The 19,523-nt window shown below is 41.7% G+C and overlaps 1 protein-coding gene across 2 annotated transcripts in view; it reads right to left on the bottom strand.

The window, feature by feature from the left end:
* The window catches only part of ARMH4 (armadillo like helical domain containing 4), a 106,039-nt gene extending 90,595 nt beyond the window's left edge, over positions 1-15,444 (bottom strand). The window contains exons 1-4 of one of the 2 annotated variants that reach the window (XM_081830458.1): positions 15,332-15,442; positions 14,102-14,146; positions 4,263-5,697; positions 291-545 (exon numbers count right to left, since the gene is read on the bottom strand). In XM_081830458.1, coding sequence (XP_081686584.1) covers positions 291-545; positions 4,263-5,640 — 1,633 coding nt within the window. In that variant the 5' untranslated portion in view covers positions 5,641-5,697; positions 14,102-14,146; positions 15,332-15,442. Of the gene's footprint in view, positions 1-290; positions 546-4,262; positions 5,698-14,101; positions 14,147-15,331 lie in introns of both variants that reach the window. The other variant, XM_081830457.1, reaches the window with a different exon arrangement.
* Positions 15,445-19,523: the final 4,079 nt, after the last annotated feature.

The following is a 19,523-nucleotide window of genomic DNA, read 5'->3' as shown; positions in this document are numbered from 1 at the left end:
AAACAAGGAGAGAGTTCTCAGGAGGTCTGGCCTTCCCAGGCCCCAGTGATGAGCCACCAGGTTTTACTTGGGAACTAACCCCTCATCCTGTTAGGCTTTGTCACATCCCTCCAAACAACAGAGTTCACCCACCTTTCTGGTTCACTCTCCAGGTGAGATGTGTGTGTATACCCTGGGGACAGAGCCAGGTTCCACACTCATTCTATTGCTTATAACTCAGAAAAGATCCACCCCCAAAATTCTGAGTCCAAGTTCCCTCCCTTCCCCCCCCACCCCCCTGCTTTACAAACCTTCCAGAGCAGAAGTAACTTCAAAAGAGAGAGGCACGGCTGTAGTTGAAACTGTAGTGGGCAGAGGCTCCCACCTCCTGGACAGCTGAGTAACAGCAGGAACACCAGATGTGGTGGAGGGGGGCTCTTTTCCTTCCTCAGTCTTACAATTTTCTCCAGTAACCTCGAGGCTAGAAACCTGCTGCTCTTGTGTCACCAATGATAAAGTGGCTTCTGCTTCTTGAACAGCTGTTGTCATCTCTTGAGTGATGATGTCTTAAAAGGGGGGATACAACATTTTAAAATAGACAAATTCCCTATGCCTTAAAATGTCACTCTATAATTAATAAATTGGAAAAAAAAGAAGACAGCTATTTCAGAGTATGGGAAGGCAAACGCATCGCTCAGACACAAAATGCCAGCAAATAAATGTTTTCAGTGTTGCTGCTTTCAGGAGCGATGAATCAATCTAAGACCAAGATAAAGAAGTTAATATGTAAAACATAAAATCTAAAACAAAATAGAAAGATCAACAGTTGAGCTCCCTCTTATAAATATTAACATAACCAGTTTGTTAAGAAACAAATTATACAGTTCTAAGTTACATTCAAAAATTCTCAGCATTTATATATATTAATTTTCACATTTGCATTTCTAAAGGGGAAAGGAAAGCCAGCATTTTGAATAAAGGAGGAATTATTACAGTAACTAATGTTTCTGAGCTTCTATTATATGCTATATACACCCACTACTAAGTATATGGTGGACATTATTTTATCTTCCAATGTGTACTAAGGGGAGGTAGGTATTAATATCATTCCACGGAAGCCATATATCATAGTGTCAAGAATGCAGACTTTAGGGGCCCTTGGGTGGTTCAGTCGGTTGAGCTTCAGACCCTTGGTTTCAGCTCAGGTCATGATCTCAGGGTCCTGAGATAGAGCCCCTCCCTGCTCCCCGGGCTCTGTGATCAGCAATCAGCTCAGAATCTGCTTGAGATTCTCTCCCTCTCCCTCTGCCCCTCCACCCCAGCGCGAGCTCTCGCGTGTGCACTCCCTCTCTCTCTCAAATAAATAAATAAATAAAATAGACAACACATGTAAAACACTTAGCACATACCCCGGTATTATATATGTATTCAACAAATATCAACTTTGAGTGGTGACTGCTATCAGAGAAAAAAAGACTAAGAACTAGAAACAGTGCTGGAAATTTTAAAATTATCATTCAAAATTTCTTCCCATTTCTCATTCTCCCTACTTCCTGTAAAGAAAAAATAATAATATGATAATTATTATAGATTACTTTTAAAACCTGACCTTCAACTGAACCTGTGAAAGAATAAGCTGAATCTGAGAACTGATGATAATCTCAGGTTACTCATCTGTTCATAATAACCAAAAACACAAAGAAATCATTGCATATCCTAAAGAAGATAATGTCCTAAGTAGTTCCTAGGCCCTTAAATGATTGGCATTTGAGTGTTTACTTCTTTTTTTTTTAATTTTTTTAAGATTTTATTTATTTATTTGACACAGAGAGACACAGCGAGAGCAGGAACACAAGCAGGGGGAGTGGGAGAGGGAGAAGCAGGCTTCCCGCAGAGCAGGGAGCCCGATGTGGGACTCGATCCCAGGACCCTGGGACCATGACCTGAGCCGAAGGCAGATGCTTAACGACTGAGCCACCCAGGAGCCCCAGTTGTTTATTTCTGAAAAAGACTTATAATCGCCAGAAAACAGGTAGAAAGCTTTTTGGTTATTCTCTAACTACTGTTGTCAATAATCTCAGTTTTTCATATTCTTTTTAGCTTGAACAACAAAAAAATTAAAGTGAAAGGAATTATTTAACTGTTCCTCTCTCTACAAAGAACACTTAGAAACTTTTTGATTAGTTTGAACATTGCAGGCAGTCAAATTGGATAATTTCAGGCTGAATGGTTCTCTATCTGCATTTACGCATCCACTGACTTGGTATTTATGGAGCACCTACTATGTGCCAGATATTGTGCTATGTGCTGGGAATAAAAAGAAGGTGCCTCTTAAGAGACTGTAGTGGAGGGGCACCTGGCTGGCTCAGTCAGAAGAGCATGTGACTCTTGATCTTATGGTTCGTGAGTTCAAGCCCCACACTGGGTGTAGAGATTACTAAAAAAATAAACTTAAAAAAAGAGAGACTATAGTTAAGTGAAGCAATTATGACTAAGTAAGGAGTATATTCAATAATCAAAATAATAATCAGACAATCACCAGATTCATTTTACCTTTCAGGCTGTATTAATACAAGCTAATGCAATTCTAATACATAAGAATCACAGATTCAATTACACGATGAATAATCTGGAACTATATGACTTAATGCTCCAGGAATATCTTAAAATGTTATGGAAAATCAAAGTAAACTTCTTGTACAGTCATACCCAATATCTTCATGGTCATGGAGACCCAACTCTCTTAATGAAATTTTAAAAACCAACATACAAAACAATTTCTTGAAGCTTCTTCTTTTTTTTTTAAGACTTTATTTACTTATTTGTCAGAGAGACAGAAAGAGAGCACAAGCAGGGCGAACAGCAGGCAGAGGGAGAAGCAGACTCCCTACCGAGCAAGGAGCCCGATGCAGGACTCGATCCCAGACCTGAGCTGAAGGCAGACGCTTAATCGACTGAGCCCCCCAGGGATCCCAATTTCTCGAACTTCTATGAAAATTTATAGTATGCTAGGTCTTTCAGTCTTTAAAAAATGAATAGGAGGGGCGCCTGGGTGGCTCAGTCATTGGGCGTCTGCCTTCGGCTCAGGTCATGATCCCAGGGTCCTGGGATCGAGCCCCGCATAGGGCTCCCTGCTCTGCGGGAAGCCTGCTTCTCCCTCTCCCACTCCCCCTGCTTGTGTTCCCTATCTCACTGTGTCTCTCTCTGTCAAATAAATAAATAAAATCTTTAAAAAATAAAAAAAATTTAAAAAATGAATAGGACATGTAAATTCAATCTTATCATTTTAATTCAATCTCAACACTTTATAAAACACATTACTAATTTGATATTTCCATTAATTAGGCTACTTAGCTGAAGTAACAAGATGTACATATTCCAAAACAATTTGGAGTAAGCATATGCACATTACACTAAGTCTATCCTTCCCTCATGCTGTTATCTGACCAACTACACATACCAAAAGAAAAACATTATCCATCAGCAACAAATATAAGGCTCGTCAGCTCATAAAATTCACAGATATAAAGACCAAGAGGAAGTAGTGTTAAATCAAGCCAGCAGAGAGGATTTATCAGTACTGGGGTTTTTTCTAATTTCTAGATGAATACCTTTTTGGGAAAACAAAGTCAAAGAACTCATATGGCTAATGCTATAAGATAAATATTTACGTAAAGCTTTTTGGTAAGAAATATCAGGGATGTAAGTATTTTTTACAACAATGTGTAAATAAGTATCCTATACTGTTTATTATACCACTTAAATATATAGCTAATTCTTTAACATTTTCCTGAATAGTTATACATTTTCATAATAACATGTTTGAAAGCTATCAGTCTGTATCAGGGTTTCTCAGCACTATTGACATTTTGGCTCAGAAAAATCTTTGTGGATGGGGATTTTAGGATATTTAGCAGCCTCTTTGGCCCCTACCCACTAGATGCCAGGGGCACCCCTCTGTTATAACAACCAAAAATGTCTCCAATACTGCCAAATGATGGGGGTGGGGACAAACTGTTCCCAGTTGAATACCATGGCCTGTATGCAGAGGTTATATTTGGGTGTAATTTTTATACAAAATATATTTTTCTTTGTTTACTTTTGCTTTTCATTAAAACTTAGATAACTTATTTCTAAATTATCACTTAAAAAAAAAAAAACATAAAACAAGACCTAAAACTAATACCATGCTATATGTCAATTACATCTCAATTTAAAAAAATAATAATAAAATCAGATTGAAACATTCCAAATTAAACAAAGCTTGTTTTTCTTTCTTTTACCTTTCAATGTATTTCCCAATGGTTGATGAGCCTCAGATTCATATTCTGAGACGGAAACAGTGGTCTCTAAGAAAACCATTGCATCATTTTCCCTAGTGGATTCCATGAAGTCTGTGGTATCTTGGAAGAGGCTTACAACAGAGACTTTCCTATCTTCCATAGGACTTGTGGGAGTAAAGGAACTTTGATCGGCGAAGGCAGATGATGGCGCCTCCCCATGTGCCATTAGCAGGGCTGTCTGCATGGGTGTTTCCCCTTCCAGGAGCCCCAGAACCACCTCTGCAGCCTCGGTCATAGGTTTGCCCTCTTCCATACCTTCCATAGGGTCATTACCGGTTTCTTGGGCTGTCTGAGACATTTCCGTTCCCACCTGAGTCTCTCTGTTGTCTCCAAGCTTTGGGGTCTTTATCTGGCTTACACTCTCTAACTTGGTGTCATCCCACTCATCACTGCCGACAGAGGCAGCTGGAACAGCTGTGCTGACACTCACTGGGACTCCTGGGGCTCCCAGCAGCCTGTCAGTTTCTGGCTCAACACTCAGGGTGTACTCAGAGGTTGTGAGCCAGTGCTTGATGGCAGCAGTCTGGGTATGATCAGCTGTCATCTGCGAAGGCTTCTCCCTCTCGGGCATGGGGCTTCCAGGCTCCGTGCCCACTACGGGCTCAGCACCGGGGGAAAAAGCTGCCCTGTGTTCTGTGTCTGCTTCAAATTTCTCAGTCCTGGGATTGGCGGTTAGCATTCCTTTAGTATTCATATCAGATGAAGGTAAATGTCCCAGACTAACTCCTTCCTGACTTTCAGTCGCAAACAACTGATCATCCACATAGCTCAGAAAACCCTGTGTTGCTTCTGTGGTCCCTTCTACGATGGGCTGAATGATGGTACTACCCAAGCGTTCCTCCTTCTCATCGACACTCAGAGATGCAGTTGCAGGGATAGGATTGGTTAGCATGGCCTTGGGAAGTCGGCTTTCAGGAGACACCCTCTCTGGCTGGCTGGAAACAAACATTTCCTCCTCGGCAGGGACCACTATCTCAGTAGCAGTGTAAATGCTGGGGCTGTTAGGCTGCATGAGTCCAGCTCCTACTGGATGGGCTTCTTTGCTAGTAGGAAATACTTTATTTAATGACGTTGCTGATGGTCCTGCTAACACCATCGCTGGATCTTCAGAGACCACCAACTGGGGAGTGCACTTTGAAGTCATAGAGTTATTTTCTAGGTCATCTGTGTTCATCCTCTCAGGCTGCCCTGTTTCTGCATGAACATGTGCTATCTCCCTTCTTTCCATTTTGGGGAAGGCCACACATTGTGTGGCAAAGTTGACAAGTACAAGGCTACAGAATGCCAGACAAATGTGCAATGCAATTGGTCTGCTCATAGTGGAAGAGAAATGTGCACATAAATCAGCAAAGTTGACAATTCCAGTAATTGAGTCCTGCAGAAAAATAAAGCATATCAAGCTGTCATATAACTGTATATTTTGTAAATAAGCCCCTTTAAATTAAACCCTAAGTAAAATAGTCTTGACTTCACACTCAGAGATGGTATGGAAGAGACGGCTGTTCTATTTCTTTGGCACCTTTGGGACATGGATAACCCAGTTCATTTTTCCCTGCTGAATTTTGCAGCTGATTTAACTTGAAGCTCTCTAGAAGAGGTACACATAGTTCAAGGACTAAGTTCATTGTTTCTTAAATACCTATTTGAAAAAATTACCCTTGAAGTCACATTTGCAATATTCTCCCCCAATTCTGCTATTAATCATGTAGTCAAATGACTACAGAAAGAGCTACATATCCAAGACATAGAAAGTAAATCTCACATTTACTTATACTACATTCAGAGAAAGTTTCAAGTCTGGTTTAAAACTTATTAAATATCATCATAAAATACTGAATACCAGTTATATTCAAGAGGTTTCTTTAGGTATATAAATGATTTTCAATTAAAATTTATCTTTAGGGGCACCTGGCTGGCTCAATCAGTAGAGCATGTGACTCTTGATCTTGGGGTTGTGAGTTTGAGCCCCATGTTGGATGTGGAGCCTACTTTGCTTCATTGGAACGTATAGAATGCTATATAAAATGTTGCCATTCTATTAGACTGCTCATTATGTACCCCTCTCTGATTTGACTTCTCCCTAAGTGATAGGATTTGTTGTTCCAAAGTTGATAAACTTGAAGCTACCAGAATCTGAGTTTTACTTGAAATTCGGCAGAATACCCAGATGGAGTGAAAAATAGGGTTTTGTGCAATGGCTAAAAAGCTAAAATGCTGCTAAATTTCAAGAATAAATACTTTCAACCCAAGTAGCCCTCTGTTTGACTATATTACGCAATAGTAAACCTTAGGATTTTCAAAATTGGAGTCTAAACTTTCAGGGAGGTGGGCTCCCAGGATGGTACCATTTATCTTTCCTAGCTAACCCTAGATATGACAACTCTTTAATGTACTTTAAAAAGCAAATATATATTACTAAGGAAAGAAAAAGTTATTTATAATTGCCTTGTCAGAATTGTTAAGGTGTTCTAGAGCCATTTGCATACAATTTAATGTAATCTCATTCCATTCTATTGTTTACACTACGATTACTCAAAGATGACTGCAAAGGTAAAAGGAAAATAAAAGTGTATTGCACAAAAAAAAAAAAAAAAAGCTCTCAGCTTTACGGGGACACGGCCCTCGGCTACTGCACACTCCCGTGTAGCCGCGCAGCCAAACCGGCCCTCCGGCTTGCCGGCCCTGCCTGTCGTTATGCCCTTTTTTTATGGGCATATTTAAAAATTATGCCCTATTTAAAAAAATAAAGTATTTTTTAAAATTTCTCTTTAAAACACTTAAATTATTTTTTTTCTCTGTGACAACTATAAAAATTATAGGCAAACCTTTGATGTTTCAAAATTTAAGGAGTAGAAAAGGTAAAAGAGGGCAAGTAAATGTGTTTTTAGGGGGAAAAAAAACTATTTAAGAGAACCAAAACACATTTTAAATTAGCAATCTTTACTGAATACATACTATTATAAAACTGAGATTTATTGCATTTAAAAAAAAAAAAACTCTTGTTAAAACTAAAACTATATCAAAACTACTAATTTTCCCCCCAAACTTAGGAGTTTTAGTTCTTGTTTTATCTACTTTGCTGTTTGGGCGCTTTCTTCTCCCATCATCAGAAATTTCTCAGATGCTATAGATGTTCTAGAAAGTTAAACCTAGGAATGGAAATTCTAAAATAAAAACTTGAGCTTTATAAAAGTTATTATTTTTTCCTTCTTTCATGTCTGATCATTAAACTACTTGGGTTAAACATGTAATGTGCACACATAAAATATAAAAGTTTATGTTTTCATAGGGCCTTCTCCCCTTAAGAAGTTCAAAGCTTCCCTGTTTCATTTCTAGGTCTTTTCGTGACCAAGAAAAGGTCAAGTCCTTAGAGCATGATCTAGACAGCTGAAGAGAAAAAGAAGGCTGAATTTTTCTACACAAGGAAAGAGGAATCCCCTGGTTTTGGAGCTGAGGCCTCCTGCCAAACTACCAGCACCACATGAATGAGTCATCTTGGAAGGCATCCTCCAGCCCCAGTCAAACCTTCAGATGACTGTAGCTTCCTTCAGCTGACATCATGACTGCAACTTCTTGAGAGACCTTGAGCCAGAACCACCTAGTAAGGTGGCTGCTCCCAAATTCCTAATGCACAGAAATGGTATGAAATAATAAGCATTTATTGCCACCAAGTTAGGGATGATTTGTTACACAGAAATTTTGAATCCACAGTACTTTGGGAGAATATAGGAATAAGATGATGTGCAGAAAAGGAACAGCACATATCAGGGATCATAAATTTAGCAGCAGAAGAAAACTGAAGCCAGAGGTGACTAGAAAAAAGCCACCACACCCCACCAAGATTCCTCAGAGATAGTGAGAGGGATGATAAGTTTTCCCACATGTGGGAGGAGAGTCTGTAACAATTTTATTTAAATATTAAATTACATACCAGCAGTTTTAAAACAACTAGCATTGTTTTAAAAGGAGAGAATATGGGAAAGATATTTGAAGAGGAGGGAATAGCATGTGCCAAGGTATGTCCACATTCTGAACATTAGTTATCACCATACTTTAAATGATCCATAAAGAATCCCACTTCATAGCCAGGTAACAGGTTTGGTAAGAGTATTTGGCTTGCTGCTTCTAATTGCACTCCTCAGAACAAAAACACGGAAGGGCTGTAAACGTTCACGGCTGATGAAACCACATCGTTGTACGGACAAGTTGAACTATGAAAGTGTATATAGTCAAACATATGTAAAAGTTATAGAACCCTTTGATCTATTCTTTCCTGAATAAATATTTTTCCCATTCAGTGAAATCTTACTAAACATCCCAGACAATGTAGGGTGTGGCCTAAAACCTTGGTCTACATGATCCCATGCTTCTGGATAAAAACCTGAAAAAAACAGGCCATCGTGAATAACAATAGAATTTAGAGGGACATGGACTGGAATCAGAAAAACAATTCCTGAATCCTAGCTTTATTGTTGTTAAAACTTGCTATGAGATACTGTGCAACTGGCCTCAGTCTTTCCTTTGACAAAATGAGGAGTTAAACAAAAAAACATTGTAAATCCTTTCTACCTCCATGATGCCATTTTCATATTTTATCTACAGGTCATAAAATTAAAATACAAACGTTTTCGCATTCCAACAATGGCGCCATCAAGTAGGCAAAGCACTCAAATGAATGGATGTTTCACATCTTATTTACATGTTCTGGAGTCATGTGGACTGAGAGGAGAATCTTATGAACAAATCAGAGTGGGGGAAGCAAACCATACAGATTTAATATAACCTTAACTGCTTTTCCCAAACAGAATTTTCCTTCCAGGTTTTATTTTCAGCTAGATCTTGAGTTTTAGAATTTTTGTGTGAAGGGAATTCTGCCATTGCTCTAAAAGACTTTCCTTCTGTAATTAAGTGTCAGCCACCTGCTTCCTAAATCCAACTACAGAAAAAATGGGGGTGAACTGCGAGCCTATTCTATGTCTGTGTATTGCGGCCATATGTTCCTTCTCCCCACTATTGCAAGCTATGCCTGCACTTTAAAAGAAGCAGAAAAGACAGCCTATAAGAGACAGCAGGTAGCATGTCTGCAACTCAGATAAATTGGCAAATGACCTTCAAGTTCTAGGTCTTTCTCCATCTTTCAAAGCACAGCACAAGTTCACACAGCCACTCCCATGAGTTTGGTGGCCCCCAGTGAGAGCTACATGACATTAGAGAATAAATAAGAAAAGGCTGACCTTCGTCAATTTAACAGCCATATGTCTAAAACTAAAGAATCATCTGCAAGCATATTCTGAAGGCTATACGCCTTTTTCTTTTTTTTTCCTCAACATTGTATCCCCTCCCTGGCAAAGAGCCTGGCACAGAGGAAATGCCCAGTAAATATTGGCTGAACAAACAGAGGAGTGTCTATAGCCTGCTTTGTAGGGGAAGGGGAGGTGGGGAAATTTCATTGCTAATTAGTACTGTGTGTCTTAATTATCTTAAATTAACTCAATCATAAGAATATTGAACAAACAAAAGAATATTTCTCTAACTTTTCTTTCACACCATGGCAGTGCTGCTTTCTTTCCACTATTATCCATCAGTGCAAATTAATTCAGGTAAATAAACTCTAACCAAATTGCTACACTAACTTAAAAAGCATCCCTTTCAGAGCAAGTCAGCAGCACTTCGTCTATCACTTGCTATCAAGGTATCCCAGGCTCCGAGGGCCTCTGAACAATGTACTGCATTTCTGCCACCAGTGGGCAGATAAGCTGTCCTGTCACCCATTATCTTTGACAATCTTAAATAGATACAGTCCAGAATCTGTTTCCTTGTCAAGTCTAGGCATATTCAAGTTACAAAGACAAATGAAAGACAACATAAAACATAAAAAATACAGACTTAGTCATCTTGTTGGATTTAATAATCAGGGTTTTTTTAAACACTTGGTCAACATTTTTTCCAACTAAAATGTACACTATTGCTCAATGTGTTACCAAAATGTAGACACAAGGGGAACCAGCTGGGAAAACATTCTCATCAGTGACAAAGCTACTTTTTTCAAAGGAAATTAATTCCATTTATAATATAGAAGGAACATGAACATTGCCCTAAAGACACAGGAGGCCTATAGAGTATGCCAAAAAGCTAGGGACAAACTGCCTGATATTTTCCTCTTCTTAGGATAAACACAAATACCATAAATAGCAGGCATAGGGTTTTGGGAAGAAAGCTGCCTAATCTTAGGTTTTCACTGTCTCCTGGAAGATACTTGGGTACCACCTCAGACACACCATCTTCTTCACCTAAACTTTGGTATCAGCCTGAACTCTTCTCTACATTCTAGATTCACAACCTCTGTGGATCCCTCACCTCATAATATCTCTTGATATTCATCACTTTACTGATGGTTATTATTCTAATGGCCTCCCAAATGATGATCCTGTTCAGACTCTCTCCTCTCCAGTCTGTTTTATACAATCCAGACAGTTTATTCTCAAGAAAAAAAATGACAATAACCAATCAAAAATGGCCACCATTTGGAGGACGCCATGGGCCAGGTGTGGAGTGTCTTATGTAAACTACCTTATTGAATCCTAACAACCACCTAATGAGATAGGCACTTCCATAATCTCCATTATTTTTTTTTTAGAGAAAGCTACAAGTTTATAGAGAACAATTAACTTGCCTATGTGATCATGTCTGTTTTTGAACTTGTGAATTCTGTCAGACTTCAAGTTCCCTCCCTTTGCCAAACACATCACTGAATGTCACCAAATTTCCAACTGCCGAGGTCCATATCTACAATGTAACCCCGCTCCACTAGTGCCCTGTACAAACCATCACCAGCTGAGTAGATTGCCCTTACGTGACATACTCATTTCAGGCTCCCAAGTTTCACTCATAAGACTGCAGTAGCCAGGGGCACCTGGGTGGCTCAGTTGGTTAAGTGACTGCCTTCGGCTCAGGTCATGATCCTGGAGTCCCTGGATCGAGTCCCTGGATCGAGTCCCGCATCGGGCTCCCTGCTCGGCAGCGAGCTTGCTTCTTCCTCTGACCCTCCCCCCTCTCATGTGCTCGCTCTCTCTCTCTCTCTCATTCTGTCTCAAATAAATAAATAAATAAATAAATAAATAAATAAATAAATAAATAAAAAGACTGCAGTAACCAGAACACTCCCTCCTTCCCTACCCTGGGTATCCAAACCCTGGCCCTCAGGTCACATCCTGTTTACTAACTGCTGTCACAAAAAAAGCCTGGTCCAATCTCTTCCCACCCTTCTCCCAACACAGCACAAATCATCAGATCTGTAAGTCTTGCCATCTCAAATAAGAGTATGTTCTTTGCGTGCAAACATTGGTGTTTTAGCTTCGTTTGCCATGTAATTACTAATAATGGTAGGCACACAGAGGAGGTGTTCAATACATATTTGCTGGAGTGAAGCAAATATAAATAACCATTTACGAACGTGAAAAAGGATGTTCAGAGTCTCCATTATATGCAGATTTTCAATGACATGCCATGGCCTATCCATCTCTAACTGTATGTTTTGTTCATCACCTGGCCAATTTTGGCTACTCGTTCAATGTACCGTTTTAATAATAGTAATAACTACCTGTATTCTCATTTCTGTTCTATTTTAGGTTTTCAGAGTTTATTTCCTTAAAAAAATTGATCAACAGTTACAAGTGACAAGTCTCAGAGCTTCAGGTCAACTTGCCTTCCAATGACCATCGTACATTTTAAAAACCAATTAGTGATTCTTTGCTTGATGAGGGAAAAAGGAAACTCTTTCCCTTCTTTGTTTATATCTTTTTTTTTTTTTTAAGATTTTATTTATTTATTTGAGACAGAGAGAATGAGAGACAGAGAGCATGAGAGGGAGGAGGGTCAGAGGGAGAAGCAGACTCCCTGCCGAGCAGGGAGCCCGATGCGGGACTCGATCCAGGGACTCCAGGACCATGACCTGAGCCGAAGGCAGTCGCTTAACCAACTGAGCCACCCAGGCGCCCTCTTTGTTTATATCTTAATAATCTTTCCATTTTGTACTTTTCCTGATCCTCAGTAGTCACTGTCTTACCTTTCCTTTTTTTTAATCCTTAAGGTTCTCTTGCCAATGCTGTTTCATTTGTCTAAAGCTGAGTTTATCAAGACTCTGACCCTATCAAGCCAACTGTGGCTCGCAGCGTTACACTACCCTGTGTCTGACTCACTGTGCTACTCACAGCTGTCACTGGCCTAATATATTGGCTCTAAGATCATCTGGCCCCCGTCATTCTTCACTATAAATTAAGTACTGGAGTGACAGATGATCCTTTTAGCAGCATGTTTGGCCACAGTGGAAGGAGGGAGAACGGAGTAACCACAAAGAAAAGCATCATTCCCCAGGAGGAAAGCAGCATCAATGCTGACAGGGAAGAGTGTAAGTAGGCTGGGGTCAAGAAGGTTACACGGGCAACTACCCGCAAAGTGCTCTACCATCCCTGCAGACCACAACTAAGTTCTACATACTCTGAGCCCAAGAGCTTTGTTCTCCACAAGTTAGCAGTGTAGACAAATGAAGATACCTGCGCTTATAGCCCCTAGTTCATCATCCTATCCCCGGGAAAAGAAGCTGAACTGAAGATTTAAGCATTGGCTTCAAGTTCCAGCTCTGCCTTGGGCAAATCACTGAAACTCGGTTGCCTTGGTGTAAAGTGGAGGTGACAATGCTCATTCTGTTTTCTTCAAAGGGTGGAAAAGAGACAAAATGTGATAATAGACATGAAAACAGTTTGAAGAAAAAGTTTTAAGTATCATTCAATTTAAGACATATTAGTGTGAAACTGACATACATTTCCCTCAAACTACAGAAATGTGAGCAATTTAAGCCATCCATAACATCCTTTTTTTCCCCCTAGATATTTCCATAGAGCTTCCTTTTTCAGCTTCTCCTGCGGACAAAATGACCGAGGAATTGCCTGATGTTTGCAGAATCCTGTCCTAATCCATCTTGGTCAACAAGCTCTTCTCCATCCATCACACAGTTCTTTTCAATGACCCAAATTGACATTTCATTTCTGTCCTTTGTGGTTCACAAACCTCATTTGCTTGACAAGATCTCTAAGTACTAGCTGGCATTTAAAGAGAAAGTAATCACCAGGTAGACATTTCAAGGAATAAACATAATAGCTAACATTTCAAGCTGAAACTTGATTCATATACTTTTCTTATAATCACCCAGTAAACACAATATGGAAAAACAGAATTGACCACACATCTTAATGAGTTTTCATTCTACAGAGATTAAACCCAGCTTCCCTACGTGAGAAAAACAAAACAAAACAAAATTCAATGAACAAAAATGCAATTCCATACACAACTTTTCAGGCAAACATCTGCTAAATATAAAGACTGAAGTACACCTTTAGTTGAAAGAGTGGAAATTTTCTACAGCAGGTAAGCCCGTCTTCCTCATTTTGATTCTAATGCCTTAAACCATTTCTGCAATAACAAATTATGATATTGAAAAGTCTAGCAAGAAACACCAGGATATAATGGTAAGAAGCCTCCTATGAAAACAAAGACAAATCCACATCTCCCTAATTGGCTCTGTTACTGTAGCTACCTTAGACTTAGTGAGTCTTGGGAGTTTTGCAAATAAACACAATCAATATCAAGTCTGCTGCATAAGTGTTTGTCTCATTATTAAGACAAATATAACAGCTCTACCTTAGTCATAAGAGTAAATCAGACCACTCTTAAATCTGTATTGTGTGTAAAAGCAACAATGCTCTGGTACTCTGAAATCTCACCTCGGTTTTGAGTTTCTTTCAATAGATGCTACAGAGGGCTTCTGCCTGCAAGTGAGCAGAAATCAATGACTTTAAACTAGCGTGGCTTCAACAATACTCCTTGGAGTCCAACAGGGTGAGCAAGGACATACACAAAAAGAAAGGGAGGCATGCAAATTCTGACCACACATTTTCCTTCCTATAGAAGTCCTTCCGAGTTCTATGAATGGTTTTGTGAACCACTCCCGCTCCCCCTTAAGTTTCTAACTAAAACTTCCAAAGAAAGAATGCAGACACTTTAAAGCATCCTCTCTCCTCTCCTCCACATCAGCTCTGCACTGAAATTAGGTGCCAAGGTCCTGGCAGATCCTCGAGCTCGGCTTGCGAAGGCAAAGATTTCTCATCTTTGAGAACTCCGAACTCTTGAGAGTCCTAGATTTTGTTCACCCCGGCTACCTTCAGCCAGCTCACCAGCCAGGGCTTCCATGTTTGTTACCTCAAAGGTCGGGTTCTGTCAGTGACCGGGACGCACGTGCGGTATCTGGGCACCTCCAGGCGACACCTACCAACCCTTCTGCAGTCACCTCCTCCGTGTCTAGCCCTCAGGCCCTCTTTCCAATTAAGCGACCTTTCCAAGCAGCATCCTCCTGCCGTGTCCTGGGGGACCGGTCAGGGTCTGAGCAAGGAGGTTCCGTGCCATCTCTGCGCTAAACACACAACTGTTGGTTTTCTGCAAAGTAGCAGAACACATTTCGGTGGCCACTGCGGCCCCCATTCGCTCCTCGGCTGCCGGACACTGACTGGCATCGGGGACATTAAGATCGATGCTCTGAAAGGAGCAAAGCGGAGTCTTCAGGAACTTCACCACAGCCGTGAGATTGGGAGTGGAGGGAGAGAAGAAAGAAAAGCCCACACAAAAGCAGCCAGCCCTGCAAGCCCCGCCAGCACAAAGGCCCGCGCGCTGGTGCGGAGCCGGAGGGCTGGGCTGGAGCGAGGAGTGCGGCGAGTCCTACGAGGCCTGCGCGCCGCGCCCAGCGCGCCCCGAGCTGCCCCCCGCGCACCCGGCGCGGGAGCACAGCGTTCCGGTGGGGGCTCGGGGCGCACGCCTGGCGAGCCCCGGGCTGCCGCGCTCCCCGGACCGCAGCGCTCCCGGGGCGACCCCGCGCCGCCCGGGGCCCCGGCCGCGTCTCTGCCCGGAGCCCCGTCTGCGGGCGCGGCCGCCGGAGCGGCAGGAGCCGGGCCCGTGCTCACCTGTGCGCCTTCAGCCGAGCAGCGCGCGGAGGAGAGCGGCGGCGCCGGCGCTGGGCATCCCCGGCGCGGCCCCTGCAGCGGCGGCGGCTCCCTCAGCCGTTTGGGACGCCAGGAGGAGGACGCTTCGCTTTGTTGCTTATTCATGAGGCCACGACGAGAGCTGGGGATTGGGCGGCGTGAAGATGTGCCCGCCCCGCCTCCGCTGGCACTGACACCCGATGCCGTCGCCCCACGCCCCTCGGCGCCCACTTCCCCGCCTCCGCTCCGGCGCCGGGGCAGAGTCGGGGTTGGGGCGGGGGATTGGGGGGGTCGTCCCGCTCGGATCCCGGCTCCTGGGACCCCGCCGGAGACCCCCTGCCCTGCTGTCCCTCTTCGAAGCCTGGGCTTCTGAGGCAGCCCTCCCTCAGTGCCTACGGCCAGGGCACTGTTTTCGCTGGAAGAGCCCGAATTTCTCTGGTCCGATTAAGGCAACGGATGCACGTCGGAAGCTGCAGGATATTCCTTGTGGAAACTGTTCGGTTTAGGCGCGCCCCTAAGTAGGATCGTGTAAAGTAGCCCTAAACAAAGTATTCCCTTCTCAGAGAAGTTAAAAATAAGTGCTAACTAGTAAGTATGGTTTATTGAGCCCTTACTCCTTCCAAGAACAATGCTAGGTTCTTCATTCAGTGTCTACTCAATCTACTCAATAACCCTGAAAGAAATAATGGTAATCCCCATTTAACAGGGAACGAAGTTGAGGCTGAAGGCTGTGTAAGTTGCCCAAGATCTTATGGCTAATGTAGCCACCAGGAATTCATGACCTCCATCCTTGAGTTTGTCAATGATTCAGTTTACTTTTTCCATTAACTCTCATTGTGGGTAAAAAGAGATGTCAGGAACCTAAAGGCCCTTTCTAGAACAACCCCCACAGAACCTGACACTTGCAAAGCTCTTTTCACATACGTTATCTCTTGTACTTATTAATTCCCTTCTTTATAACAGCTGTCTTAGTCCTGTTTTGTAGTAATTTGTAAACACCTTCAAGACCCAGCAAGATCTTGTTTACCTTTGACCCCACACACCTAACACAATCTCAGATATTCACCTTATCCTACCCATTCCACCTCTCTTTAGAAGAGATTATCTTTGTATTTCCAGAAAGGCTGTCAACAAAGAGTTGTTGAATGGAATGTGATTGAATTGATTTGAATATATAAGATCTGTTTTCTTATGTATATTCAATGTAATACAATATAATACATTATACTGTGACCATGCCTTCTACCTGAATTCAGTACCCACCAGGTGGATAAGCCGTACTCAGCCTGAGCAAGTTGTGTTTCAACATTTTATTTTTATGTCAGGTGTTTGAAATTTACACCATATCTCATAAAAACAATGTTATATAGTATGGTAAGATTCCCAGCTAGACCACAAAACTGGGTCTACTTGACCCAAATGCATGTAAAATAATACTACTACTACTAAATAACAACCTGACCAATCAGGTTGAACCAGAGGACCAAACAGAATAGGAGAAGACAAGAGGAGAAAGGGATTCCAGCTCCCCAGGCATCTAAGGCTAGTGTTTTTTTTTTTTTTAAAGATTTTATTTATTTATTTGAGAGAGAGAGACTGAGAGAGAGAGCACATGAGAGGGGGGAGGGTTGGGAGGGTCAGAGGGAGAAGCAGACTCCCTGCCAAGCAGGGAGCCCGATGCGGGACTCGATCCAGGGACTCCAGGATCATGACCTGAGCCGAAGGCAGCCACCCAACCAACTGAGCCACCCAGGCGCCCTAAGGCTAGTCTTATATACATATTTGAAATGTCCAAAGTTTCTTTGAAATCTATCTGCCTCCCACTCTGCATCCCTTTCTAACATCCTAGTGTTGTCCTTGAAACCCATAATACTCTAAGTCCCAACAACAAAGCTCCACTCCCCAGATTTGCCTTACACTCAAAGTTTTCCATTCTCAAAAATTACCTTTCTCCCATAGTAGAATTCTTACTTTCCTTTTCCTCCATACAGTCATACAGCTAGACAGTAAAAGTGATCTTATTGGAACTCATTTATACTAATCCTTTTTCCTTTCCCAAATGGTTTGTATTGCTTTAAACAACTCTGATTCATGCAATTTATCTCAACAGGTGCTATTGGTATATGGCAGGGATAATAAGACCCACTCTTCCACCCCAGCACACACACAAATTGTAAATCAGGGAAAGCTATATCTAAAAGTCAAATCAATAAATCCACTCACAATGAATGTTTTTTAGTCTTTTATGGGTGAAGCAAGAAATTGTATGTGTGTGTTAAGAAAATTTGTGAGGGCGCCTGGGTGGCTCAGTCGTTAAGCGTCTGCCTTCGGCTCAGGTCATGATCCCAGGGTCCTGGGATCGAGTCCCGCATTGGGCTCCCTGCTTGGCAGGAAGCCTGCTATCTCCCTCTCCCACTCCCCCTGCTTGTGTTCCTGCTCTCGCTATCTCTCTGTTAAATAAATAAATAAAATCTTTAAAAAAAAAAAAAGAAAGAAAGAAAGAAAATTTGGGAACACCCAAAATTCCAATTAAAGTAATAAGAAAAGAAGCTTAGGAATGAAGTTTTGGGGTTCCCAGATTTAGTAAATAAAAATGGAGAATGTCCGTGCAGTATTTGGGACATATTTATGCTAAAAATACTGTTTATCTGAAATTCGGGTTTCACTGAGCATCCTGTATTTTACCTGATAAACTTTGCAGTATTCGATGATTATTTCATCCTAGCTGGTAAAAGCCTTTGTGTCAGAAAGAAACTGGTCACATGTAACAAACAACCGGATAACCAACCCCAAGAGCCAGGAGTGGACAATGTCCATTCAAATACCATCCGGAAAGGAGAGTCTTGGCAATGCAGACTTGAGCATTATGGTGTCCTTGGTAAGGCTAGCCTTAAATTGGGTAGAAATGCTTCATAGTGTACCAACTAATTCTCTTTATTCTTTTTTTTTTTTTAAAGATTTTATTTATTTATTTGACAGAGAGAGACACAGTGAGAGAGGGAACACAAGCAGGGGGAGTGGGAGAGGGAGAAGCAGGCTTCCCGCGGAGCAGGGAGCCCGATGTGGGGCTCGATCCCAGGACCCTGGGATCATGACCTGAGCTGAAGGCAGACGCTTAATGACTGAGCCACCCAGGTGCCCCTAATTCTCTTTATTCTGATTCCCATGTACCAAGTAACTATCTGACAGCTTGATTTCCCATGTATAATGCCCTTAAGACACTGCTGAAATAAATATGTGACCTGGATTATGTGTGTCTGTTTATAACAAATCTACTTTCAATGGCCACAAAAATTGGGTATCTCTTGCAAAAGCGAAAAGGAGACCCTGAGTAGGGCTGACGTCACCAAGATAAGTACCACTTAAAGCTCACAGAAGGGCACTTGAAAACCAGCTGGTAGGACTTCCTTAGACTGCACCACTGTTTCCTGAGGATGTTTTTAGTTTTATTTGTTTTGTCTTATTTTCATTTGAAATTCCACCAGCAACAAGCACTTGAGGCAATAGAACAAAAGAAATGAAAGAAGCATCTGAGGAAAAATCTTTCTGGAAGGCTGAGTTTACCTGGAAATCTCCTCACAACTGTTGCTGTCTTTCCCCGTGGTTTTCCCTCCCTTTATTTCTGAACTCTGTAAAACTCCTTCCTTGGATGTGTTGTTCTTACAGTTTCCCAAGGCACCCAGCAAAGACGTCCGGCCATGGAAGGAGGACAGGAGCTGCTGCTATATAGAGTAGGAGTCATTTGCCAATTGCGTATTTAAGTCTTCACTACAAAAGATAGTCTTTCTTTTCTGACCTTCCTAAAGGTTTACGAACACAAGCTTTTCAGCATCTCCCAGTGTTCCCTGCCCAGCTACTCTCTGAACCTAATTGTATTGGATTCCCAATTCCCAGTTGCTTTTAATTTTTAAAGTGAAATTCCCAGGAGTAGACTTCAGTGTGAAATAGTCTTGCTAAGAATACTCCACTCACTCTGGGTATTCAATAAATATTTGATGCTTATGGTGATGATGATGTAAATAATGGTAACGATGGTAGAATCTGTTTTATCAATTCTGATAGATGTTTTCATTGCAGCCAAAATCCTCAGACTACTTGACATGACCTACTTGGGTGCTGATAAGCTTAGATTTTTACCTCATACTAAATTATGCCTTTAGTATGCCCTTTATTG

Source organism: Leptonychotes weddellii, chromosome 9 (genome assembly GCF_054177405.1).
Source record: "Leptonychotes weddellii isolate Sample4059 chromosome 9, ASM5417740v2, whole genome shotgun sequence".
Lineage (NCBI taxonomy): Eukaryota > Metazoa > Chordata > Mammalia > Carnivora > Phocidae > Leptonychotes > Leptonychotes weddellii.
The sequence above is the reverse complement of the archived record's forward strand: the minus strand, read 5'-3'. Positions and strand labels throughout refer to the sequence as shown.